The 18214-nt window shown below is 43.3% G+C and overlaps 1 protein-coding gene across 1 annotated transcript in view; it reads right to left on the bottom strand.

Annotated features, from left to right (window-relative positions):
* The window catches only part of TGS1 (trimethylguanosine synthase 1), a 77061-nt gene that overhangs the window by 44059 nt on the left and 14788 nt on the right, over positions 1–18214 (bottom strand). The window contains exons 3-6 of the mRNA XM_068237391.1: positions 17723–17904; positions 12215–12977; positions 7991–8105; positions 7755–7841 (exon numbers count right to left, since the gene is read on the bottom strand). Coding sequence (XP_068093492.1) covers positions 7755–7841; positions 7991–8105; positions 12215–12977; positions 17723–17904 — 1147 coding nt within the window. The remainder of the gene's footprint in view (positions 1–7754; positions 7842–7990; positions 8106–12214; positions 12978–17722; positions 17905–18214) is intronic.

The following is an 18214-nucleotide window of genomic DNA, read 5'->3' as shown; positions in this document are numbered from 1 at the left end:
AATCATTTGCTAGTTGCTGATCTCGCATATAAATCGTTTATGTTTGGGACCTGTTGATCACGGGTGTACATCACTCCATACCCAGCTGACCAACCAAGTGATATTCTCTGTCACTATTTTTGTAGATATAGGTCAGGTCCCCTGTTGGGACATAGTTTGTTATTGTATATTTACCTGTACTCCAATTCGGATTGTTTGTGAATAGACATATTACCCTGGCAACAGCTTAGCAATTTCAGCAGAAAAGGAGGGGCAGAGTGAAGACACAGGCAGAGAAATTCTTACTCTCAATTATTACTTTTGCCAATTAGTCAGAGATAAGCAAGCCTATAATGCTCTCTGCAGTGAAAGGAAATGTTTTTACACACAGAGAATGCTTAGGAAAGCTTTCAAAGGTTATTTTATGTATTGTTACTTTTAGATATTAACCTATTTTGGTTCCTGGACGTAGTTTCTACGTCCAGGAACCATGCGCGCTACCGCGTGCTCCCGAGGCCGATCGCGCGCGTGCACGCGCACTCCCGGCCGCGGATTCGGTAGCCAGGGAATCAATGTATCGGGCTACGGTGCCCGATCATTGATTCCTCTCCCCCGCTGAAAAAGCGACAGCTTCTCTCAGAAGCTGCGCCTTTTCTGGCCGTTCCCTTCCCGATACGTCACTGTAAGCGTGTGCTACGCTTAGAGTGACGACATGTAAACAAACTCATCTTGTGGCCAAAAAGTAATACTACACCTGTAAAGAAAAATTTTTTTAAAATTAACACACATTTACATTATAAATCTATTGTTTACCTCCCACCCTCCCAAAACTACCCAAATAAAATGTTTACAATAAAAAAAAAAACATTACAATAAAAAAAAAACATGTAAATATTTACCTAAGGGTCTAAACTTTTTATATATCAATGTAAAGATGAAATATTTCTATATTTTTTTTTATTTTAAACTTGTAAATAGTGATAGATGCAAAACGGAAAAAATGCACCTTTATTTCCAAATAAAATATTGTCGCCATACATTGTGATAGGGACATAATTTTAACAGTGTTATAACCGGGACATATGGGCAAATACAATATGTGAGTTTTAATTATGGAGGCATGTATTATTTTAAAACTATAATGGCTGAAAACTGAGAAATAATGAATTTTTTCTGTTTTTTCTTATTCTTCCTGTTAAAATGCATTTACAGTAAAGTGGCTCTTAGCAAAATGTACCCCCCAAAGAAAGCCTAATTGGTGGCGGAAAAAACCTTGTTACTCTTACCGTTAACGGTATTTCTTCCAGTCTCTCAGGATGGCCTCAAAATGAGAGATTCCGTGCCCCTCCCCCTAAGGAAACACAAGCCAATTAAAAAATGAAAATAAATAGCTCCACCTCTTCCCCCTATCTTCAGTTTAATGTATAGAGAAACACCCTCTAAATAACCAATTCTAAAAATTTTACTAAAGCCCAAAATATGCATATTCATATAAAGCCTACTAGTAACGTACACTTTCATACTTACGCTTTCCCTATAGGGCGGGAAACCCAGGCCATCCTGAGGGACTGGAAGAAATACCGTTAACGGTAAGAGTAACAAGGTTTTTCTTTCCAACGTCCCTCAGGATGGCCTCAAAATGAGAGACAAGCGAGAAACTGCTTACCTCTAGGGTGGGACCACTGCCTGCAGCACTTTCCTACCGAACGTTTGATCCTGATTTGATAAAACGTCCACTCTGTAGTGCTTAATGAAGGTATTTGGAGACACCCAAGTTGCTGCTCTACAGATTTGTTCCAAGGATGCGCCTGCTCTTTCAGCCCAGGACGTAGATAATGATCTTGTGGAATGAGCCGTCAATCTTTCAGGTAGTGCTTTGCCATTGTTTTTATATGCCATAGCAATTGCTTCTCTAATCCAACGTGAAATAGTTGATTTTGAAGCCTGTAACCCTTTATTTGGACCTGCAAATAAAACAAACAAATGAATCGATCTTCTGAATTGTTTCACCGTAGTCAGGTACTTAAGAATCGCTCTTCTTACATCAAGACAGTGTAATTCCTTTTCCTTTGAATTTTTTGGATTATCACAAAATGAAGGTAGGACAATTTCCTGGGAACGATGATAAGATGAATTCACTTTAGGAAGATATGCTGGATCTGGTCTAAGAATTATCCTATCATCTAAAATAGTCATTAATGGATCCTTCACTGATAGTGCCTGAAGATCTCCAACTCTCCTTGCAGATGTAATTGCCACCAGAAAAACCACCTTTAAAGTTAATAAATGTATTGATATTCTTTCCAACGGCTCAAAAGGATCCTTAATTAATGCCTGTAGAACTAATGGTAGATCCCAAGCTGGCATAATCTTCTCTGGCACCCATCTTCCCATTTTGATTACTCTCAAAAATCTCATGATAAGAGGATCCCTAGCAAGCTGCTTGTCAAGGAAAACTGATAAAGCCGCCACCTGAACCTTTAATGTACCTGGAGCCAACTTAAGATCCACGCCTCTTTGTAAAAAATCCAACACATCAGGTACACCAACTCCTTTACGTGTAGCCTTTCTCCATGCTAAAAAAGTCTTCCAAACACGAAAGTATATTCTCCTGGTGATAGGCTTTCTACTTTTCAAAAGAGTGTCAATCACCTTTTCTGAACACCCTTTCTCTCTTAACAGGACCCTTTCAGGATCCAGGCTGAAAGTTGAAGCCAGTGAGGATCTGGATGAACAGCTTTCCCCTGTATCACAATGTCCCGAGACACTGGTATCTTGAATGGGTCTTCCATAGCCAAGTTCACTAACTGTGGGAACCAACATCTTTTTGGCCAAAAAGGTACCACTAATATCATCTGGGCTTTGTCCTTTACCACTTTGCAAAGAACTCTCTGGATTAATCTGAAAGGAGGAAACGCATACATCAGTCCCTCCCCCCAGTGGACTGAGAAGGCATCCATTTGGTTCGACTGGGTTCCTGTCTGTATAGAGCAAAAGTCTCTGGTCTTTGCATTCTGAGCTGTAGCAAATAGGTCTAAGATTGGCTGACCCCATTTCTTTACCAGCATATTGAAAATACGTGGATTTAACTCCCACTCGCTCTCCAGTATTAACTGACGACTCAGAGTATCTGCCCACACATTCAATTCTCCTTTGATGTGAACTGCTGTTAATGAAATTATATACTTCTCTGCCCATTCCATGATCTCCAGTGACAGGTTTAACAAACTTTCCGACCTCGTTCCTCCCTGCTTGTTGAGGTACGATATAACCACCATATTGTCTGAAAAAATGACCACCTCTTTTTGACAAATCCTGTCCTGGAAACTTAGCAAGGCATTCTTTACTGCTAATAGTTCTCTGAAATTTGACGATCTCCTCGAGATCTCTGTGGACCATTTTCCCTGGGCCTGTAGTTGAGCACAATGAGCACCCCAACCCCAGGCACTGGCATCTGTTGTAACCCTTACTGGGTCGTTTTGTCTCCATTTCCTTCCTTTGGAAAGAATCTCTGAACTCCTCCACCAATCTAGTGAAATCTTCACCTCTCTGCTTATCAATATCCTGTGATCCAGTGAATCCTGTGTCCTGTCCCAGTTCCTCAAAATGCTCCTCTGTAAGATTCTTGAATGCGACTGGGCCCACTCTACTGCTGGTATTGCCGATGTCATTAATCCCAGCACCGACATCAATTCCCTTATCGTTAGAGTTTCTGACCCCTGGACCCTTTCTACCGACATTATTAACTTTGAGCTCTTCTCTTGAGTTAGAGAAATAATTTCTCGGTCCGTGTCTATCATGAAGCCTAGAAACTTCATACTTCTTGATGGGGTCAGATTCGATTTTTCTGTGTTTATTAGCCAGCCTAGAGATTGCATAGTCTGTAGACATAGTAAACAGTCCTTTTTCAACTGATCTCTGTTTAAGTTGAGGATCAGGAAGTCGTCCAGATAAGGTATCACATTTACGTTCTGTAAGTGCAGAAATTGGATCATTTCCGCAATTACCTTCGTGAAAATTCTTGGGGCTGATGTCAGACCAAAGGGAAGAGCCCTGAACTGGTAATGGGCAACCACACTTCCCTTCTGAATGGCAAACCTCAAAAACTTTTGATGCACCGGATTTATTGGCAAGTGCAGGTAAGCATCCTTGAGATCTATCGATGCCAAAAACATACCCTTCATCAGCACATTCCTCACTGAATAAATATTTTCCATACGAAATTTCTTTTCCTTTATAAACGGGTTTAACTCTTTGAGATTCAGAATTAATCTCTGATCCCCTGATGGCTTCTGAACTAGAAACACATGGGAATAAAAACCCCCGTTCATCTGTTCTAGAGGAACCCTGCAAACTACCTTCTGAGAAACTAGTTTTGCAACAGCCCTCCACAAAAAATCTGCTTTGCTGCGAACCTTTGGAAGATTTGTAATACATTTTCTGACTGGGGGCAAACTTTGAAACTCCAGACGATAACCCTCTTCTATGATTTTCAAAATGAAACGGTTGCCGGTGATCAGACACCAGCTCTGAAAAAAATACTGCAGTCTGCCCCCTACCTGTATCTGATAGTCATTTATCTTCGGAAGTCTTGGGGTTCCCTGGCTTATTGAATGCAGATGAACCCCTACCTCTTCCTCTGGAAAAAGCCCATCTGCCTCGAACTCCAGACTGAGCCCCTCTACCTCTTCCTCTGGCGAAGTAACCTGTTTTTGCACGAAAAAATTTCTTATTAACCACTTTCTTCTTTTTGTCAGGAAGTCTTCTACCTTTTTCTGCTGATCTAGTTAACACAGTTTCTAAATCTTTACCAAAAAGCAAATCACCTTCAAAGGGCATCGCACAAAGTCTCTGCTTTGAAGTGATGTCCCCTTCCCAGGTTTTCAGCCAAATCGATCGCCTGGTAGCATTAGCCAAAGCAGCTGCCCTGGCCGAATACCTCAAAGCTTCTGCAGCCGCATCTGCCAAGAAAGCTACTGCTTTCATAATCAAGGGGATAGACAGTAAAATATGCTCATGCGGAACTCCTTTAATGAGATCCTCCTCAACAGCTTCTACCCAAGATAATAAATTACGTGCCACGCAAACAGAAGAGACTTCTGGCTTGAAACAGAACGTAGCTGCCTCCCAAGTTCTTTTACTAAGTACGTCCGATTTTTTGTCCATCGGGTCTTTCAGTAACCCAGAATCCTCAAAAGATAAGTCAGAATTTTTTGAATACTGAGAGATCGCCGCATCTATTTTGGGACATTTGACCCAAACTGCTTCATCGGATTCGGAAAAAGGAAATCGTCGCTTAAAAGACCTTGGTATAAAGGCTCTACGTTCTGGTTCCTTCCACTGGTCCGAAATAATTTCTTTCAGGGAGGAATGTACTGGAAAGGATCTGCTAGGCTGACCCTTTAACCCTTTATAAATTTTATCCTGAGTAGACAATACAGGTTCCGACACCTGGATTCCCTCATTTTCATATATAGCCCTTAACAACTCAGGAGTATCTTCTGCAGAAAAAAGATATTTTGACCCCCTAGAAGTAGAGGCTTCTTCCTCCAGTAAAGGATTATCTCTTTGCTCTCCTTCCTCCATTGAATCCTGCTCTGAGGCTTCCCCTTCCTCCAAAGCAACCTCAGGCTGGGAAACTTGACTACTCACAACCTGGCTCTTTTGCACCGGACCAACCATTGCCGTACGAAAAGCCTTGAAAGTAGTACATAATTCTTCTCTAATCATAGAGACCAGATCTTGAACCACATTAGTATTAGATTTTACAGGGGTTTCACATTTTTGACAAATTGCTTTTTTCCAAGTAGTGGATAACTTTACATCACATACATCACATCTTCTGGATTTTTCTAAACACTTAGCAGGACGACCAGATCTAGCAGAACTACTATCCGATCTCTTATCCCGCTTTTTTGTATCCACACTGGTCCCATCTTGCTCCTCCGTCACCTCCCCCTTAGGTCTGGATCTGGATGAGCTGTTTCCTTTCTCTGTATTTTTATTCTGAAAAAATACCAGAGAAAAAAAGAGTTTTAGTTGAATCCTGCTCTGCAAAAATCACACATACCCTCAAAACAACCATATAATACCTGTCCTGAGGCAAGAGCATTGCTCTGGGCGCTTTGCACTGTAGCAGGTAATATCGAATCTGCAGGAGAACAGGGCTGCTCCATCTCCCAGATTCCGCACAAACAGAGTGTCAGGACGAATACAGACCCTGAGTCTGTTAAATAAAACTTCCTCCGCCCCCCGCCAGGCAATGAACTAAAGTTAAATTACCTGCAGCTGTCCTCTGCCTCCGTCACATCCGGACGCCGAGTCCACGAGGCGGAAGAAAACACAGAAGCCGTAGTACCTCCGCCGGAAATGCGTCATCCTAGACGAAAGTGCGCATGACTCATGCGTCTCCCTAGACGCATGTACGCGTGACGTATGTGCCTCCGCATACGTAAGCACGCCTGACTCCGCGCGAGATCCAACCTTGCCGGACACCATCTCGCCGTCATGGCTGCCGCATCAGTCTCCGCACTAACCGCCGCCTCAGACGCCGCTTCAACCGCGCACCAGCCGCCATATAAGCCTCCTTCCGAGCCCCGCAACCCGGTAAGAGACCACACAGGGGGAATTACAGGGGGACCTGGCTCCCACCAGAACCACCAGGCCATGCTAAAAAATAAAAAATTTTGTCGCAGACATTGGCTTATGCTCCCGGGTGGACCGGGAAACACAAAAAACTGAAGATAGGGGGAAGAGGTGGAGCGATTTATTGTCATTTTTTAATTGGCTTGTGTTTCCTTAGGGGGAGGGGCACGGAATCTCTCATTTTGAGGCCATCCTGAGGGACGTTGGAAAGAAAAACAAGATATAGATCAGTGCATTGTGATAAGTAGTGATAAAGTTATAGGCTAATGAATGGGAGGTGAACATTTCTCACGTGAAAACGACGGAACCTGAATGGGTTAAAATTGTAGTTTTGGGAGTTTAATCCCCCTTCAAGACATTTACTTTGTGCAGAGCAAAATAATTATTATTTACATAGCATTATCATCATATTAAAACACCACTACTACTACAGTACTCAATAATCCCTCAGCATATAATACCATTAAGCCACTTGCTTTTGAAAAAAAAATACCTTGTAATCTCTCTAGGCCGTGCGCTGCAGTTTTTACAAAATGTCACTCCCAGGTTAACAAACTAATCCTGTCCTTGTCATGGGATTACCGCCAACATTCAAAACCTTGTATAATTTAGGCCCTGGTGCCTACAACTTCATATCGATAGGAACAGATAATCTGGTCAACCCCAGAGTCCAACTGAAAACCTTTGAAATCAGAGCCTTTTGCCATACTGCTTGTAATATATGGAACTCTTTAGTACACCCAGTCAGGACAGCACTATCTCTGGAAGCATTCAAATCCAGATTGAAAGGTCACCCAACGCTTTGCTCTGGCATTTAAAGGTGCGTACACACGGCGGACCCGTAGTTTCCTTTGTAGTGCGTGTGTACGCACCTCAAGGACACGTAGCTTTTCCTGTGGCATAATCCACTCTGTTGTTAATTAACGAATGGAGACAGGCTACTGTATGTATTTAAAGTCCTATGGGGGAAATAGTGATTTAAAAGCCTTGTAACAGGTTACAGTTTTTATTTTATTTAACCTTTATAAGTACCGTATTGTGGTTAGAGGTAGAAGACTAGACTTCTGAAGACATCCATGCAAAAATTCAGGCAATATAAAGAGTTTACAAACAGTTGCTTCATGACTTACTTCTCTCCAGTGCCATGTTTCAGTCCCAGGACAGTGGAGGATTCCTCAAACGCCTCACATGGGTTCTCTTCAGCATCCAGTTCATGACTAAAAAGTACAAAACAGAATATTCCATTGCATGTACTTCACGCCAAATTTTCTGGGCTACCAACTATCACTATCCACGGTAATTATAACTGTAGATCCCTTCAGCTGTACATGTCTCACAATACACATGTCTGGCTAGGAAGTATTACCTTCTCTTGACTTTTGCTTGTTTGCACTCTGGAGGGTCATCCTCATCTTCACCTTCATCCTTGCTGATGGCTGGCCAAGCATTTTGTACGGTTCTCTTGGGACTCGGTTGTACAACTTGATAAAAAAACAAATCTCAGTGATGAAACATTTATCCCAGCAATGCATCCACCACATGAGGTAACCAAAACAAAAGTTACAGCTACGCTTACTATTAAAGCGGACCTGAACTCAGAACTTCCTCTCTGCTCTAAAAGATATGCAACAGCATAATAACCTTTAAGGTAAAATATTTCTTTGTTACAGCTGATACAAAGCCTCCAATAAATCTCCAGTGTTTCTACTTTCTGGTTTCATGGAAGCAGACATTGTGTTAACATCCTGTGTTCTCATATTAGCTTATCTGCCGTGGCAGTCAGCTGACACAGGGAAGAGATCAAATTACAACGTGTGATTAGTCACAGATGAGGGGGAAGACAGGCTAAACTCTCTAAACACATACAGGGTGCATTTCTCTCGGTTTTCCTTCTGTCCTGTGCAAGAGTGCATGTCCACTCTAATGGTTTGTAGAGAAAGCTGGATTTGTTGAAGTGCAATTTGATATTCTGTGTCCTATAAACAGTATAATGTATAATACGCAACCAGCCAAACAAGGATGTAACAACCTGTTCTGTGGGCCTGGCAGTGAAAAGATAACATCTGCATAAGATGCATGGGTGGGGATTGTATCATTCTCCTTGTCAAACCAGAGTCAGGAGGTACACGGACACAAGTAACATCATCCCTACAGGTTGTAAATATACAGAGGAAGAGAGATGCGGATGGCATTATCCCTAGCTAGGGAAAATGAAAACATGCACAAATGTATCTCCATAAAGTGATATTAGACAACAAAATGGGTTTTCTTCTCTCTATACTGAGTATTGAGCTCAAGACCTATTATACACAGTGACAGCTGCTGGCTAAGAGGTAATTACTGAGAACAATAGTGTAAATGACCAGTAGATGACTAGGCTGGATAATCTATACCAGTGGTTCTCAAACTAAAGGGGCCCATACACCTAACGATTTTTCCGCCGCAATATGGCCGTTTCGATCACAGTGATCAAAACAGGCGTGAAATCGCCGCGCACACCGCTGACAGAACGATAGATTTCCATCCGAAATCCATCGTTACCGTCGACTCCCGTCGACCCATCCGTGCGGAAGATTTTTCTTGGTCGCCGGCGGGTCGGGAGTGCGTCGATAGCGGTGTTCGAATGCCCGACGGCCGACGCAATACAGCGGGTATACATTACCTGTTTCGCCGTCCCCTGGTCCACCGCTGTCTTCTCCGCCTGGTCCCGGCATCTTCTCCGCATCCGCTTCCACATCCCGGCATCCGGCATAACTTCCTGTGTCACTGCAGTGACAGCGGAAGTACAAATAGAGGGCGCTCTATTTGAACTTTCGCTGTCACTGGAGTGACAGAAAGCTATACGCGGATGCCAGCCGGGAGCCGATGCGGAGAAGATGCCGGGACCAGGCAGAGAAGACAGCGGTGGACCAGGGGACTCGCGCCGGTGGAGCAGGTAATGTATGCGGGGGGGGGGGCCTCAGCAACACAGATTGTGATCGGTTTCAGGCTGAAATCAATTTACAATCTGTTTGCAGTAAAGGTGGCCATGCGATCCCTCTCTGATCAGATTCGATCAGAGAGGGATCTATCTTTTGGTCGAATCTGATGGCAAATCGACCAGTGTATGGCCACCTTAAGGCCCACAGGCCTAATGCGGCACCCTGAGGCTTTTTCACCGGCCCCCCACTCTCAAAATCTATTACTTATACATGCGGTCCACTGCATCTTTGAATATCTGTGACCCACATATAGAAAAGCAGTGCTGACACCACCCATCCACATGGGTCCAATTGGACTGCAGGTTGTGACCTGGGTATGCTTCACTGTCTGTAGCAAAGATGTTCTTTGGGTGCCACATGAATGGCTGCGTCTCCTTCAGAGGAGTTCTCCTCTGTGTTACAGGACATACTATCTGCACATACTGTGTTGGGGGGCATACTATCTGCACATACTGTGTTGGGGGGGGGGCATACTATCGGATTTGGTTAAATGGGAGACATAAGGGCTGCACATGTTAACAGGTAATAGTTTACACTACCTAGGCTCAATGTAATTTTTTTTTACATTTTATGTGTACACCGGCCCCCCAGCAGTCTGAAATATATTGACCCGGCCCTTGGCCGAAAAAGTTTGGGGACCTCTGGTCGATACTATCTGTAATTTTTGCAAGGCACTGGATTTCCACATTTCTGTGCTATAAGCAGTCATTATGGTCAATGAGATACAACAATTCCAAGTTGATGCAGAATTATGGAAATTTCATGTGCAAATTTATGAAGCTTGAAATGGACTTATTGAATTACACACAGGAATTGGGATTTATGGACATCAACTTAGGCCCCGTTCACACTTGCGGTTCGAGTCCGCAAGTGTCCGGGGGTCGCAAAGAGACCGTACGGGTCTCTGCGGTGGCCACAAGTTGCGGATCCGAAATGTATCAGTTCCGGCTACAATAAAGTAGCCGGAACTAGATACATTGCAGTGCCAGAAAGGCACCGCAAGCATGGGGGATACCGGCGTGTAGTCTGGGCCCCCCAAGTGGCATAGGACCGGTGCTGGAAGCATCCGGTCCTATTGCCAGTGTGATGAGAAACATCCGTTTCTCATTGCACAGCATGGCCGCATGTTCGGGTCAGGATCCGGCCGGATGATCCGGACCCGAAAAATAGCGCATGTTGAAAAAGTGTCCGGATCCGATCCGGCTCCGTTCTGTACGGAACGGACGCATGTGAACGTCCGCATAGACTTTGCATTGCTATGCGGAACGTACGTTCCGTTTGTACAGTATACGGTCCGGATACGATCAGGCGAATCCGGACAGCGAACGCTAATGTGAACCAGGCCTAAACCTGAGCATTTACACATGTTGAATGATCATTTATTATTCTTGTATTTATGTCCTGCCGATTGGGTTTGATTTTTGTTTTCTATTTTACAGAATAAAGTACATTTTTTTATATACAGTATTGGAAGTTTTGATGGTTTGGTGCCATCTGAGGGTCGATTACTCAATTTTTTTTTTAAAAGGGAACCTGAAGTGAGAGGGATATGGAGGCTGCCATTTGCTGGGGCTTTACCAGGACTGACAGCGGCGCAACGGAGAGGATGGTAAGGGAGCAGATGAACTACAGGGGCTGGAGGAAGCCCCAGGTAAGTACATATCCTTGTGATAGCTTTTTCTCAGGTACACATTAACTTAATATTTCAAGTTTCTGACACATTTTAAAATTGATTTACTAAAGCTGCAGAACCTGGTAATTAATATAAAAAACGTAGACTAAATTTAGAAGAGGATGTTTATTAGGTGGCAAGAGACTGGAACCCTTGCTTGAGTCATAATAGAATATAATAAGTAATGCTGAAAGGTTAGTAAAAGTGGCATTTGTACTGTTGCAGCATTCGCCACTTACCCATAACAAGAACCTTTTGTACCTTTTGTAATTCAAAGGTGAAAACGTTCTTACTATAGGTGTGTGTATAAAAGACTAAAGACACAGAAGCGCTAATTTACTAACTTTTCACCCACCCTACTGTGTCCCAATATGACCAAAGCAAGGATTGCACGCATTTGTCACTTACTTTTTGAGAAACATCAGTTATATTCTCAAACCAGTGGATCAATCCCTCTGGGATGTAGATATCCTGATCAGAGTTTGCCCTCACGCGAGTCCACAGGGACAACTTGATATTACCAATTCCCCTATACTAGTGAGATGTTGATAGTAATGGACCCAGCCCTGTACCTAACTGCATGTGACATCACTGCCACTTTGTTTAAGAGTTCCAAGGGAAACTATTATTACTAAAGTAGTGGCTATCCTCATCCTAGAATGGCTATTTTAGTTGTCCAAATGACTACACATTTCATTTCAGGAGCATACAGTGAATTACTCAAATTACAGGAAAACAATCCACAAGAGACTGTTCTCTCTTACAAATTGCCAGGCCTACAGGAAACTAGAAAACAGGAAGCCGGCACTCCATCACCAGAAACGTTCTCTCTTATTTATTAATTGTAATAATGGAAATTGTGCTAAGGCCATCGCCTGCTTTATACTGGCAATAAATTAGCCATTAGTAAAAATCAATGGGTGCTAATTATACAAACCTGGCTGACTGTTTGCAGAATGTCCAGCAGGTGCGTCCGTTTCCTCCGAGCCGCCATCTCTGGGATCTCCATCCACAGGATCACAAGGGCAATGTGTTTCAATGCCCTCTGTGGCCTTCATCGGATGAGGCTCATAAATATCACTTAAAGGTTTACTGTCCTGCCCGGTTTCCTCTACATGAAGATTTATAGTCTCAAGTCTGTTTACAATACCATCATATAGACAATCAATATCTTTTCTCAAAGGTGGTGATAAGGGTAGAGTGTAGTCTGGGAGTTCTGCATCATCTCGTATAGCTTGGTCTTTATCTACAGTTTCGCCTGGCGAGTCAAAAGTCCATCCCTGCTGTGTCCAGTAGTGAAATTGCTCATAATAGTGCCAGTAATATTCTTGGTAATGTTTATGCCACTCTTCCTTGGTCTCAGAAGAGGCCCAGGGCTCAGAGTTATCCTGGGACACCTCTGGGTGCTTCACAAGCCAATCTTGCCATAACAACCCTTGTCCATACTGATTCCAGTAATTACCCCATCTCTTCTGCAGGGTGCCATCAGGTGATGGGGGTTCCACAGTGTCTGCAGGTCCAGAGGCAGTCAAGGCTTCTTCTTCCCCCTCAGGCTGCTCAGGACTATTTCTATATTCCTCAAAGCAGACATCAACATTTGGCGTCAGGTCTTCTGTGGCTTCATTCTTACATTTCTGCTGCTTGATCCGCTTCTTTCTTTGCTTGCATTTTTTGTGCTGCTTCACAGAACTTCCTGGCAGCTGAAACCATACAGTAATTATCACAGAAAAATTAGTGTGACAAATTAGTGTCACATTATGTATTAGTTTACATTATGATAGATAGGCCCAAACGCAGTGAGCCCTTAAAGTGAGTGTAAAGCCCCCAAAATAGGTCAGATATTTACCAGTACCTATAGAAAGGGAAGGCTCTGGATCCTGTAGTCTTCTCCTGCTCCCTCTCGTTCCAGCGTTGTCACACCTGTTAAGTGTACCCGAGCAATTGGATGAATACACGTCTGTAAGCACCCGGGAGGCTTCGAAAGCATTTCTGTCTCCTAGTGCTCCTAAAGACGGGCGGCTCAGTACGGCACATGCGTAGTATGGAGACTTCCCTCTTTGGAAGCACTCGGGGACACAAGTGCTTTCATAGCCGTGGCAAATTAACAGGAGTGACGACGCTGGAATGAGGGGTACAGGAAACAACAGGGAAGGCTCTATAGGATCCAGAACCTTCCCTGTCCATAGGTCAGTATTAAACTTTTACACTCACTTTAATGAAGGACAATAAGGCATAACATATTTTTAACACTTTCCATATAGAAAGGTTTAAAAACGAATGCTTGATCAATTATGAAAATATATTGTTACTGATTCAGTCAAGAAGTTCTCCCGTTTCCTCCAGATTCTGCCTGAACATTGAGAACTCCCTATGGGTGGCTGTGTTGATGAGGGGATCAGAACAAGGGGATGAAACATGACAGGATCTGTGACCTGTAAATGAAATAGTGTAGTGTAAAGGTGCAGACACACCTTCAATAAGTATCACCTGTAATGCCTGGCATACACAATACGTTTATGCGGCGGTATCAAGCCAGAGGCTCGATGCCAGCATGTGCGTGCGGATCGATCCCAGCTCGTCCCCGTGGGCACTTCCTTATCAGAGTTTCATTTGTGCCATTGTCCGCCCGCGGGGATCGAGCGCGGTACCGACCCGCCGCGGTGATCGTACACGTCGGATATTATCAATCGAGCCATCAGGCTCGATTGATAAGCCTCCCTCGACGCGGTGTATGCCCAGCATAAGAATCTACTTCCATTCCTAGGGCCACACTGTGGCCAATAAGCTCTACACAGACCCGTCGCTGAGCTAAAGAATCAGATTTATTTTGCCAAGTGTGGCAGTTGCCACACCCATAATTGTTTGTGGTACAAACCGGCATTGGGCATAGTGCAAATTTACATACAGTGAGAAGCAGACAGAGTGCAAAAATACATTGCCAAAAAAAGAGAAAAGACAGACATAGAATAAAAAACATAACATGCAGATAGTGGCTTATGTAACAGTAATACAAGGGGACCTAGGAGCCATGCTAGGGTGTCTAGTTGTGTGAGAAGCTCAAGTTTAAAAGGAGCACTGCTTGGGGGAAAAAGGGGTTCTTGTGCCAGGAATTCTGTAATGCCGGGGTGGTGGGGATCATGCGTGATCCTGTTTGCCCTGGTACTTAAACCTGGATGCGTGGAGGAAGTCAAGTGGTGGCAGGGGTGTACCAACGATTCTTTCTGCTGCATTGATTACTCTTTCTAGTCTATACTAGTCACTTGTGGTAGCACCTGCATACCATACGATGATAGAGGAGCAAAGGATAAACTCAATGGTAGCTGTGTAGAAGCTTGTCATCAGCTCCTGCAGCATACTGAACTTCCTCAGCTGTCTCAGGAAGAGCATTTGGTACTCTGACAACTTCAGTGGATTCGATGAAGACTGGTTTGAGAGAGGGAGGGCGTTTTCTGAAGTCCACAATCAGCTCCACAGTCTTTGCAGCATTAAGGACGAGCTTGTTGCTCTTACACCAATTGCAGGCTAGCTCAATCTCGTTACAGTAGGTGCGTTCATCCTCACCACTGACTAGGCCAAGGATGGTGGTGTTATCCGTGAATTTAAACGACCTTAACGCAGTCGGCGGTTGAGATTCAGCTGTTTGTATACAAGGAAGCTGAGTGGCATGTGCCATTTCTGGAAGTTGGACCGACGGTTGATGGATTGGCTTCCAATGCTAAATAGCCTGTCAAGGGAGAGGGCAGAATGGAAACCTTAGTATTCTTTGTATAGGAGGCGCCCCAAAGTGGTAGCATATACTGTACTCCAGTCGTCACACTGCAGCCACTGCAAATGCGTATCCAGGACACCACAAGCAAGATTTAACAGTCAATCAGTAGCACTATGTGATCCACATCTGGTAGGTTACCACATCAATCTTCCACCTCCAGAGATCCCATATACTTGTAGTATACAGGATCTTCTCAAAAAATTAGCATATTGTGATGAAGTTCATTATTTTCTGTAATGTACTGATAAACATTAGACTTTCATATATTTTAGATTCATTACACACAACTGAAGTAAAGCCTTTTATTGTTTTTCTTATTGATGATTTTGGCATACAGCTCATGAAAACCCAAATTTCCTATCTCAAAAAATTAGCATATTTCATCTGACTAGTAAAAGAAAAGTGTTTTTAAAACAAAAAAGTCAACCTTCAAATAATTATGTTCAGTTATGCACTCAATACTTGGTCAGGAATCCTTTTCCAGAAATGACTGCTTCAAGGCAATCAGCCTGTGGCACTGCTCAGGTGTTATGGAGGCCCAGGATGCTTCGATAGCGGCCTTAAGCTCATCCAGAGTGTTGGGTCTTGCGTCTCTCAACTTTCTCTTCACAATAGCCCACAGATTCTCTATGGGGTTAAGGTCAGGAGAGTTGGCAGGGTAATTGAGCACAGTAATACCATGGTCATTAAACCATTAACCAGTGGTTTTGGCACTGTGAGCAGGTGCCAGGTCGTGCTGAAAATGAAATCTTCATCACCATAAAGCTTTTCAGCAGATGGAAGCATGAAGTGCTCCAAAATCTCCTGACAGCTAGCTGCATTGACCCTGCCCTTGATAAAACACAGTGGACCAACACCAGCAGCTGACATGGCACCCCAGACCATAACTGACTGTGGGTACTTGACACTGGACTTCAGGCATTTTGGCATTTCCCTCTCCCCAGTCTTCCTCCAGACTCTAGAACCTTGATTTCCGAATGACATGTAAAAGTTGCTTTCATCCGAAAAAAATACTTTGGACCACTGAGCAACAGTCTAGTGCTGCTTCTCTGTAGCCCAGGTAAGGCGCTTCTGCCGCTGTTTCTGGTTCAAAAGTGGGTTTATGCTTCCATCTGCTGAAAAGCTTTATGGAGATGAAGATTTAATTTTTTACCACGGCCTGGCACCTGCTCACAGTGCCAAAACCACTGGTAAATGGTTTACTGACCATGGTATTACTGTGCTCAATTGGCCTGCCAACTCTCCTGACCTGAACCCCATAGAGAATCTGTGGAATATTGTGAAGAGAAAGTTGAGAGATGCAAGACCCAACACTCTGGATGAGCTTAAGGATGAGCTTATCGAAGCATCCTGGGCCTCCATAACACCTGAGCATATTTGTCAAGAGGGTCCCTACTGGAGTAGAACCCTCTAAATGTGAGTGTTTTTACTGCACTTCTGGGTGTTTTAACTCAAATAAATATATCTACTTGGATATTCCACTGAGAGATTTCCATTTTGTATTTCCTGTGCACTGAATTGCATATTCAGGTATATACTGCAAGTATATGGGATCTCTGGAGGTGGAAGATTGATATGGTAACCCACCAGATGTGGATCGCATAGTGCTACTGATTGACTGTTATAGATTGGCAACCTTGGCCAAGTTCTGTCAAGCTTGGTAAGAGACTTTAGTGTTGCAGTAAACTGTAAGACAACATAAGGCTAAGCTGACAGGCAGAATCAAAAATGTTCTATACAGAAGCTGTACATAAACAGTAAAGGTTTGGGGTCTTGCAAAATTCTATTCTATGAGGTGATAAATTATGCAATATACAGTACTTGCTATATTTGAGCTGACAGGCAGATCCAAAAATATTCTATACAGAAGCTGTACATAAACAGTGAAGGTTTGGGGTCTTGCAAAATTCTATTCTAGGAGGTAATAAATTATGCAATATACAATACTTGCTACATTGTATGAAGGGCTACTTAGAATGTGAAGTAGTGCAAATCAAAATGTTTTTACTGTGATGCTGATTTCTGTACGTGTCAACTGGCTGCAGTAATGGCTGATAAATGCTTCCACATAGTTTAAAACAACAGCATTGTCATGTGATTTTAGAAACAATTTCTTATGTCCCTAGAGACAGAAAACGAGGTCATACGATGAGGGTCATTCTGGGAATTAAAGCAAGCTGAAACCGGAAGGAACTTTTTTCAGATAATCAGCTGAGAAGAAGGCTGACATTGCATAGTGTGTGAAAGGCATAGCCATTTTCAAAGATATGTATTGTGTGGTTAAGGCTACAGAAAGACCCAGTCAGAGGAATTCTTCTGAGTGTGGATACCAGGGCTGTGCAGTCAGAGTCGAGAAGTCAGAGCATTTTTTGGGTACCTGGAGTCGGAGGTTTCATAAACTGAGGAGTCGGATGATTTTTGTAATAACTCCATAGCCTTGCAAGGGCTGTGGAGTCAGAGTTGGAGCAATTTTGGGTACCTGGAGTTGGAGTCAGTAGTTTCATAAACTGAGGAGTCGAAGTTGGATGATTTTGTACCCACTCCACAGCCCTAGGGGATACAGACAAAGATTCAACCTGATAAAGGTTCTTGAACTTCCTCATTCTATCTGAAACCAATAGTTTTGGTTAAAGTTGGCCTTAAAAATAGAAACACAAAACAGGAACAATAACTCACCACAAAGTTCTTCTCAAATGCTGATCCCCCAAACTTCATTGGAAGACCCATCTGTGCCATAAGTTCAGCCTCAGAGTCCAGCTCTTCCTCCACAAGAGGTACATCATTAGATTCAGAGGCTACTGTCCCACCTGCAGCTTTATCTTCTTCCTCTTCCTCCCTCTCCTCATCTTCTGCATAATCTGAAAGTCAATACATACATTTTGTTAGTGTTGTAAGACACGTACCCCATTTTCCACTGTTCTTCTGTGCCATATGCTAACAGTCAATATACAGGAGAGCACTGACTGTGGCACAAAAGTATCCTTAAATGGCAATATTTGAAAAAAGATCTGTAAGCATCAAGTCACTACAACTCTTTCATTATGATGCAGAAGAACCAACAATGGAAATACTAGTAAAGTTTTCATAGACTACTATGGTGCAGTGGTTGATACCAAAGTTTTGAATACTTTTATTGCTGTTGCTGAGCTCTTACCCCCAGGAATACCA

Source organism: Hyperolius riggenbachi, chromosome 5 (assembly GCF_040937935.1).
Source record: "Hyperolius riggenbachi isolate aHypRig1 chromosome 5, aHypRig1.pri, whole genome shotgun sequence".
Classification (NCBI taxonomy): domain Eukaryota; kingdom Metazoa; phylum Chordata; class Amphibia; order Anura; family Hyperoliidae; genus Hyperolius; species Hyperolius riggenbachi.
The sequence above is the reverse complement of the archived record's forward strand: the minus strand, read 5'-3'. Positions and strand labels throughout refer to the sequence as shown.